Here is a 10,458-nt window from a genome sequence, read left to right as displayed (position 1 = left end):
TATTACAGAGCCTTACAGAGCATTGTTTTCTTTAGATGGAGTAAGTGAATGCTCAAAAAAAATCAGAAGAAGGCAAATCATTTGAAAAATAAAAATAAAGATCCATTAAAAAGTTGCATAGAACTGGTCATTCTACAACATAATAAAAGTTAACTTAAAGGTGCACCACCCCTTCTATATAAGTGAATTAATAAACAAAGTATTTGACTGCAAGGTGTAAAAATAATGTTCATAAACTCATGGACCCATTTGAGGTTTTTTTATACCTTATTTTGCTGGAGAACTAACCAAAAACTAAATTAAAAATAAAAATTAAAAATTAAAAACTTTTAATGTCTTAAGGAAATATTGTAAACCACTTCTGACTCTCACCCCCATATGTAATACGTAAATGGTACTGTTTGTCATGGAGCAGTAACCCACCGCAACCAATAAGATGTATGCTTTTAAACAGATGACCAACAAATGCGACCTGCTGATTGGTTGCTATGAATTACTGCTCCTTGGCAAAAATAACACCTTTTATTACATAACCCTGTCAGTCTGGAATTATAATGCTGTGTCTGATCCGTAATATCAGTCTCCCTAGCAACCAGAAAGCAACCTTTTATATGTTTTTTCCATATTTGTCTATTTGTGTGTATTTTTAATTTTAATTGACATTTTAAATGACAAACTGGGGAATAATGCATCTAAATAATAATCCATAAAAATGAAGACACTGTCCTGGAATAACTGTCTAGATTACCTTCCCCCTCTTTTCTTTGGTTTGTTACTATTGCTTTAATGGTTTTTTTATTGGTATTTAAGTTCCATGAATCATTTCTCTTCCTCTAATATTCTACCCAAAAGTTCAGTGATTTATCTGATTTAACTGTACACAACGCTGACTGCAATACAATGACCTTGACATATTCAGAGACCGTTTTCCTTATAATGTTCCGTGTTCTTTATAAATTGAGTGATACACATTTAATCAGTATATATATAGTTGACTAACGGCTTCCAGCATCAGAGAATAAAAGAACACGAACAGAAAAAAAGCATCACCTTGGAATCAAACGTATGTTATATATTTCTGTATAAAATATGCGTTCATTTACTGAGGGAATAATTACAAATACATCATTAATTGTTTCCTATGTTAGAGAGTTGTGTGCTTAGGCCTTTGCAGAGTGGTTATTGAATTCTTCACTTATTCCCAGAATTCAGCCATACAAGGAACAGTTGCTTTTGTCTATTGCAAAGGTATAAACACTATTCGGAGTAGAAAACATTGCTTCTGGCCAGCCTTGTGTCCTTGTGCTTCAGATTATAGCAGGTACAGAAGAATCAAGGGGACCTCCGAAAAAAAGCTGCACTCCCTGCCATGCCTACATCATCTGTGCATAAGTGCCGGATGCATAATCAAGGACTTCTGTATTAACCGAATCTCCCTGCATGGTGACTTTCTGCTTTCTCTTTACACTCATAAAGGGTAGTTAGATTTAATGGTTTATAAGTCCCTTTGATGTGTTGCTAAGGGCATTATCAGAGTGAGCATAGGGATCTGCTGCATAAAAATGAAATTAGGTTACTTTAAGCTTATTAGGTGTTTGAAGCTCACACAGATTTTTAATTAAAAAAGAAAGAGGTTGAAATAAACAAAATGATGTTATTTTAGCCCTAAAACAATCGGAGGGCCTCAAAAAAAAAAAATGGAGGTGTTTTATTACCTTGCAGTGAAATTCAGGCAAATGCTACTCAAGGTAAAATACCCCAGAAAAGTTGTGTTTTATATGCAAAGTACAAGAAGAGTCACTTAGGAAATGCAGGGTGCAAAGTGCAAAAAATGGAGCATATTTCTGAATACTTTGCACTCTGCATTTCAATTTTCACAGCTCTCTGGACTCCGGAATGGACCTGTATGACTACAGCTTTTCCTGCATTGGAATTGCATGCATGTGTGCCCTTCCTGCCCCATCCCCTAACTTTGTTGTAATTCAGATGTGCAAATTCAAGAGAAGCCATGGACACAGACACCCATGGAGACCTGTACTTACTGTACCACCTACCCCACGGCTGTTTGCCTGCAGAGCACAACCAGATCCCTTAGCATGCCTTAGGGGTATATTTATCAAAAAGTGAAGTTAAAGATCATAGCAGTCCGCTAGAGTAAAATACCGCCTCTCTTCATTCATTTCTATGGGATTTTTAAAGGTGTATTTATCAAAGGATGGACTTTTTCCTGCAATCAGAGTTGGAAGGTTAAAGCCCAGTTTCTCAACAGTGAACAAGTCTGTCCTTTATCCCCATGTCCGACTTGCATCCCCATTTGCAGGTGGCAGGCCACCTTGCACTGCTGGCTTCCGACTTCCTTATTTATAGACGTGCGCCTGATCGCCCCGCCCCTTTTGTGATGTCATCAGTGTGGCTGGGCGGGTGTGGGTCTATAAAAGGAACCCGGAAGGCGAAGGCTGAGGGAGGGTGGTTAAAGGTCGGGTGCGGGTCGGATTTCACCCGACCTGCACATCACTAGTTTAAATCCCCTTTAAATAAACCAATAGGTCGTTTTGCCTCCAATAAGGTTAAATTATCATTGGGATCAAGTACAAGGTACAGTTTTATTATTACAGAAAAATGTTTTAAATGTGAATTATTTGATTATAATAGCATCTATGACAGATGGAGCATTCTGGATGATGGGTTTCCAGATAACAGATCCCATACCTGTATACTGAAGGTTATGGGACAAAGATAAACATTTCCAATTTAATTGTATAACATGTTGCTATAACTATTGCTATACAATAAAACGCCACTGTTACAATAGCTCCTATAGAAATAATATAGAGAGTTCATGTGTTGCATGCAATACAGGTCTTTCAGTATATGTGTTGTGTATTTAGTGTTCATGCAGTGTCATAGTTAGTTTTTTTTTAATATAAAATGGACCTAAGTAGTCATTTATACGTGATTTTCACCTAAAAGCATTAGGGCATTTGCAGGTGATTTTAAGCATTTCACTTAGCATTTCTAGGCATGGAAACTAGCACAGGGTAAAAATGCATTGAAATGGCTTTTGTGCCTTAGACCAGAGGGACTGATTTTCAAAGCGACACAAATCCACTTTGTCGACCTTCATTTATTGTATGAAGGTAACTAACAGAGGTAAGGGAAATCATATGAAATAAATTAGGTCCAATTCAGTTATTTACGAGCTTCAGAATTGTTTTTTGAACGAGACCAAAAAGTACATTCCAGCTCCTCGTTGGAAAGGGATGAAAGTCATATATATCATTAAAAACAAATCTTTTCCCATCTTAAAATATACTTTTCAATGCTACTGTGGCTACATAGGTTTAAGTTAAAGTTGATCATCATTAGTTTTCATTATTAATAAGGGCTTTTCCACTCCCCCTGTCTGACATGAGCTGGACTCATGAAAATAAGGTGCATAAAAATATGAATGTAACTATAATAATTTTCCTCTGTCCTCACTGGGACCAGTTCCCTATGCCCCTTAGGCCTGCAGCTCAGTAGTTGCAGCTAAAGGGTTAATTCAATAGTAGGTAATTACTGTCAGTAATCTGACATGGATCCAGTGCTGTAGAACAAAAGAAGATCGACCCCGAAACGTTGCATTCCGCACAATAAACAAGCAGGTATACCCTGCAATTTGAATGCCTGTGTGCCGATCTTCTTTTGTTCTACAGCAGATGTGAGGTTGCTGGAGCCTCTAAGATTGTGCACCAGGCTGAGCTGATTAAGGGTGTGCACTGGTTCTACCTATTCTGATTGACATGGATCCAGTGCTCTCACTAATGCAGTTAGGTTTTCCATAGGTAAACGAGTTACAGCATAGGACCCCACAAGCTGCTAGTGGAGGATGTTGCGTTTATATTCAGATAACCATGACGTTTCTGAGCCAAAAGTCTTATATCTGCAGCAAAACCTGTAAAAAATTGTAATTGCAAAAGTGCTCAGAAAAAACACTATGAGCAGGATTTCCTTTGATCTACCATGCCATACGTTTTACTTATTGTTTTTAATTGCTAAAAGATGGCTGGGTGTAACATAAGGAACCCACAGCAAGCCACAAGGTCCCAGCCTTAGCTCACACTTCCACCTATAACCATCGCATTTCGTTTCGGAAGGAGCCCTCTGGTACTTCGATGCCACCAGGTCTTATAATGAGAAGACCAAGGAGAGAGTTCTGGGCAAACACAAGAACCAAACGTGTGCAGGAACAATCAAGGAGCGTGGTCTAGGTACAGGCCGGGTCCATACTAAACATGTAGAGCAGTACAAAATCATGAGTCAGGAATGTAGTCAAGGTCACAGGCCAGGGTCAAAACCAACAGGAGCATAGTACAGAATCAGGATCCAAGACAGGATGGTCGAAAACAGGTACAGGTCAAGACAGGCAGCAGATCGGAGATTTTCCTTTTCTCATTAATATTAAAACATGAGCTTGTATACAATCCCAACTGAGATATAGTTAATCTTTATTAGAGGCAAAGCAATCCTGTTGGTTATAATTAATTTTAAAGTAGAATAAATTCATTGTAATCCAAACTATGTAAAGATACCTTAGCATTCTGGATAATAGGCCCCATACCTGTACATAGATATGGAATCATGTAATCATTTTGTAATCATTTCAATATTAGCAATATAAAGCTGGTAGTATGCTCAGCACCCAGGGAGCCCAAGTTAGCAACAGGCTAATATTTTTGTATGGGGCCATTTGATCACTGATCATGGCCCTGCATGTACCTCAGAGCCTCAGGCCCTCCACCTATTGTTGATGGAGCATTACTTGTTTATTCCCACTTCTGCCATTTCAAAAAGGGTCACTATGGCTAGTCATATTTATATATGTGCTAAGTAAGTCCATAGGCAAGGCTGATTTAATCCATGGCTGTATTTCAAGACAGGCAGTTTACAAGTAGTGATGAGTGTATTTTTTCACAAAATTTCGCAGTGAAAATAACCATAGACTCAATTGTAACGTGTCACAAAAATTGTTGCCTTCAAAAACAATTTTGTCTCCCATAGACTTCAATGCATTTGGACGAATTTTGAAGCAAAATGGGTCAGATTTGCCCATCACTAATTACAAGTATATACTGTACCTGTATCTATATCTTTTTTTCTTACTATATAAATAACAGTATATTGATTGATCAGTGTGGTTTTAGGACATGATCTAAAAGAAGATATCTTGTGTTTCCCTCCTGTTTGTCACCAATACACATCAGCCAGTGGTGATGATGGGAGTTGTAGTCCAAAACAGCCAGAGCTCAGCAAGATAGGAGATCTCTGGGGCCCCGTAATTCAACGTATAGGAATAAAGAAAAGTGTGTGTTTTTGGCTTTAGCTGACTGGGGCAGCTGGGAAATTGACAAAATGTCTAGCCCCATGTCAGATTTCAAAATTGAATATAAAAAAATCTGTTTGCTCTTTTGAGAAATGGATTTCAGTGCAGAATTCTGCTGGAGCAGCACTATTAACTGATGTGTTTTGAAAAAAACATGTTTTTTCATGACAGTATCCCTTTAAAAGCCAGCTAATTAATAGTTATGTGGGCCTAGAACGACCTATAGTTTATATTTCATGTTGCCTATGCATAATTCTGTATTGTTTGCCTAATGACATCATCATTACTGACCTTGATTCCCTCTTCCTCTTTCTTAGGTCGTCCCATTCCATCTACATCATCGTCCAGCCTACTGCCATCTGCACAACTGCCCAGTTCCCATAATCCTCCACCTGTTAGTTGCCAGATGCCTTTGCTAGACAGCAATACATCTCATCAGATTATGGACACCAACCCTGATGAGGAGTTCTCCCCTAATTCCTACCTGCTCAGAGCATGTTCAGGCCAACAGCAAGGTTCCAGCAGTGGTAAGATCATTTGATGTATTTAAGATTTCATTTAAATATGACCTTGTGAAAACACATTTCTCATGAACTTTAAGGGGCAGATTTATCAAGGGTCAAATTTGAAATTTGAAATTTTCAATTTTGTTATGGTCAAAACTGTCAAATTTGACAGGGAGTTAACATTTGATTCAAGTTTTTAAAAAAAAAAAATAGATTTTCAAGATTTATCATACTTTAAGAACTCTAATTCGACTATTCGGCCACCTAAAACCTGCCAAACGTCGATGGGAGTGGTCCAGGGATCAATTTTGAGTTATTTGCAGCCTTCCTGACATTCATATTTTTTTACAGAGAAAAAAACTCTTAAGTCGATTCGAGTTTTCAGGTCGATTCAATTCATCTGAGTTAAAAAAAATTTGATTTTATTAATACATTTTGATTGGTTGAATTTTGAGTTTATGGGAGTTTAGGGGAGTTTTTAAAATTGCACATGAATTTGAAATTCGACCTTTGATAAATGGGCCTTTTAGTAGTGGAGACGAGAGTTGGATGACAAGTAAGGAGTTCCCAAACCCATTTTAGAACTTAGTAGTTTGGGCACTTTGTTCAGCATCTATTTTTTTTTAACTTTTGCATATGTTGAACTACCATAGTTGTTTCATTATGTAAATGGTTAGTAAGCTGTCATTAGTTATGTGTGTTCTTTTGTAACAATGGTTTATGGAAGACAATGTGAGGCAAAAGAAAAACTTTGCTGTTAGTATAGTGAATCAGAAAACATGGTGCTGCTTCCAGGTACTGCAGATCGTGCTCATTCAACCAATAGAAAGCACAAAGGAAGAAGGCACAAAAACATGCTACTATTCTACTCCAGGCAGAAAGTAAATAGTTGCCATGATTATCAATTTTCTTTAACATTATTTATATACAGTATAAGTATATTTGTTATTGTGATTACTGGCATGTGTTATCTTTGTATTATTATTTTACATCCATTCATAGTATTACATTTTTATTTACATATCTATTTAAATAAATACATGTCTATTACATATTTTAGGTACGTTGTATTGTATTTGTTGCAAGCATTATTACATAAGTGAAATGATGTCAAGTATTAACTCTGTGCATTAACGGTGCTGATAGGGTTGCAACCTCACCCCATTGATATTGGGCACATTGTGATCAATGATCCTCCTGATCCTTCTTGAAGAAGTGGAATGCGTAATAGGTCGAGCTATTTATTAGGAAACATTCTGGTAACACAATTCTCAAAATTCTAAACCCCTGTGTGACATTAGTTTGAAGTTAGAATGTCAATTAAATAGATCTGACTACTGTGTATTAGCAGCTGTTGACTAACCAAGGTGTTGGGGAGTTGTAATTCACAACAGCTGCAGGACTGCTGTAGCTTTATCCTACTGTGTATCTTATTCTATAAATTGCATTTGACAAAGTAGATATAATAATATCAGTGAGCATTGCGAGATTTGTTTTGGTGATTGAGTTCACAAAACATTGCAAACGATACTGAACAATAACTCTTCATCTAGCAAGAACACGTACTTGCTCTCTAACTACCTTTCCCGGCAAAACCAAGGCAAATACTCCTAGCTTGTACAGCTTAATGCACGCGCTAAATCTCTAATTCCATGACTGTTCTCTGCAAGTGTTAATTATCATGCAAATGGTTGAAATCTGGGATGCGTTAGGGAAGAAGGATGCCGAAAATGAGGAAATGAAATGTCTTTTTCTAATTGTATGCCATTTGAGTTTCTAGACATACTCAACAAATCACATTTTTCTTAGTTCATTTCACTCTCGAGTATCTTTTTTTATATTAACTGTGATTTAAGGCATGCAAAACTATTAGTGAACCTCCATTACCAAAAAGAATTACTTACAAATTCTAAGTAGGCACAGTGCATCATTGCAGCTTTTTTATTTTTAAAGATTTGCCCTTAAGGAATTCATGATGGTAGCAGTTTGCATACTCATAAAATCAAACAATGCTTGCGCTATTATATTAGCATGACTTGAGCATAACAGATTAGGGGGGGGAAATAGCAGCCACTGTACATTTGTTACATACTTATCTTTTATTATTTTCAAATATGAAGCGTCACTCATGGGGCTACAGATAAAGTCATAGAAAATATATCTCTTAAATTGAAGATGGTCTCCGTTTATTAGTTAATGATCACCGAGTTGTTCCCAGAGTTGTGACTTCATTTCTAACTGCATTTAATGCACATAAAGTAGATTAATGAATGCCAATAGCACTGAAACTGTATTATTTAAATTCTGAAAAGGCTGTAACCACTTTTTCCTTGTATATTTTTGGTACACATATATCAGTCTCATTTCTTTCTGTTATGTGATTCTATGACAAACTCATTCCCTATTTTTCTGCCCCACCCTCCGGTTGTTCCCAGGAAACTTCTACAAAATCCATCTCTCATTCCTAAAATATAATTCAAGCACAATGATTTTTTTTTTTTAATGCAGATACGGAGCATTAATCAATTCAAAATGGAAATATTTTAATTAGGAGACTCTGAAAAAAACAAACATATGATTTATTTTTCTTAGTACAGGTATAGGATCAGTTATCCAGAAGGCTCCGAATTACAGAAAGGCCATCTCCCATAGACTCCATTTTATCCAAATAATCCAAATTTATGAAATGTATTTCCTTTTTCTCTGTAGTAAGAAAGCAGTTCTTTGTATATGATTCAAACTAAGATATAATAAATCCTTATTGGAAGCAAAGCCTATCAGGTTTATTTATTATTTACATGATATTCTAGTAGACTTAAGGTATGAAGATCCAAATTACAGAAAGAGCCATTACATGGAAAGCCCCAGGTCCTGTACCTGTACAGGGATGGGATCTGTTATCCAGAATCCTAATATCCAGAAAGCTCCTTATTATGGGAAGGCCATCTCCCATAGGCTCTATCTTAATAAAATAATTGATACTATTTAAAATGATTTCCTTTTTTTTCCTGTAGTAATAATAATTAAGAACCTTGTACTTGATGTCAACTGAGCTGCATAAATCCATATTGGTGGCAAAACAATCCTATTGGGTTTAATTAATGTATAAATTATTTTTTAGTTGTCTTAGGAGCAGATTCATCAAAGGCTGAGGTAAATTTTCAAATAAAAAAGAAAAACCTATTTTCGAGCTATTTTTTGCGTACTTCGACTATGGAATAGTCCAAATTCTATTTGAATTTGAAAAAAATTAAAAAATTGGAATATTGAAATTTATCATGTATTGTCTCTTTAAAATTCGTCCATTCTCCCTCTAAAACCTGCCGAATTGCTGTTTTAGCCTATGGGGGACCTCCAAGAACCTATTTGGAGTCAATTTGTGGACTTTGGAAAAAAAAAAACCTTTGACTTAATTTTGGTTGGTCTTTTTGAATTGTAATTTCGAAGTTTTTTAATTCAAAATTCGACCTTTGATAAATATGCCCCATAATGAATGAAGTTCCAAATTACAAAAACCCCCAGGTTTTTTTTTTTTTTTTTAATGACCTGTCCCATATCTGTATATACATTACAAGAGTTATTGTTACAAGACTCACATTGTATTAATATTGAAGATACAGTATAACCCACACTAAATGTCACTGGTGACACAGAAGTAGAAATTTACCAATATCCCAGATGCAAATGCTAGAGCACAAAGGTATTTGCATGACCATCCCAACTGAAACATGGTGGATACGTCTTTGGCCAGATTGATTATTTCAGTAAGGATCTACTGAACAAAGGAAATTGTATAAATTAAAAAAAACAAAATAGAAAAAGCTACCACTCTGTATATATGATTATAGAAACATGGAGAAGGAACTGAACTTGGGTCTTGGATTTATGGCTCATTATGTGGATTAAAGGAGAAGGAAAGCTACTGAGGCATTTTATTGCCAATAGATTAGCTGCAATAGTGCAAGCTAGAATGCTATATTTATTCTGTAGAATATTTTACCATACCTGAGTAAAAAGCTCTAGAAACTCTCTGTTTGTTTAGGATAGGAGCTGCAGTATTAATGTGGTGTGACATCACTTCCTGCCTGAGTCTCTCCCTGCTCTGGGCTCAGATTACAGTAGAGAAGGGAGGGGAGGGGGGGAGAGAAGCAAACTGAGCATGCCCTTGCCCAGGGCAATGAGGTTTAAGCTGAAGGCAGGAAGTCTGATACAGAAGCCCATGTGTACACAATAGAAGGAAAGAAATGCAGTGTTTCTTTTGACAGGGGACTCAGAGCAACATTACTTTGGGGATTTACTGGTATATTTAAATGGACCTTTCTGATAAGGCTTACTTAGTTTTAACCTTTCCTTCTCCTTTAAGAACTGCCTGGACCAAGTCAGAAACACAGTTGTTCGGACTTTGGACTAACGGCTCATATGGATTTCCATTTATTTCACATGCTATTAATTTAGCCCTAATTTTATTCAGCCATTTCCACTTCATCTTGTACCTTATTTGGCTGTCCCTTGCATGTCCCGTGTACATGACTAACACAATACACAGAGATGAACATTCCTTTTTGTTGGTCACTTGATCTATGAGCTAAA

At 36.5% G+C, this 10,458-nt stretch overlaps 1 protein-coding gene across 5 annotated transcripts in view; it reads left to right on the top strand.

Moving 5' to 3' along the window:
- LOC108710917 (teneurin-2) overlaps positions 1-10,458 on the top strand; it is a 1,136,107-nt gene that overhangs the window by 673,940 nt on the left and 451,709 nt on the right. For all 5 annotated transcript variants that reach the window (XM_041586173.1, XM_041586172.1, XM_041586171.1 and 2 more), the window contains one exon: positions 5,680-5,889. In XM_041586173.1, coding sequence (XP_041442107.1) covers positions 5,680-5,889 — 210 coding nt within the window. The remainder of the gene's footprint in view (positions 1-5,679; positions 5,890-10,458) is intronic.

This window comes from Xenopus laevis, chromosome 3L (genome assembly GCF_017654675.1).
Source record: "Xenopus laevis strain J_2021 chromosome 3L, Xenopus_laevis_v10.1, whole genome shotgun sequence".
NCBI lineage: Eukaryota > Metazoa > Chordata > Amphibia > Anura > Pipidae > Xenopus > Xenopus laevis.
The sequence above is the reverse complement of the archived record's forward strand: the minus strand, read 5'-3'. Positions and strand labels throughout refer to the sequence as shown.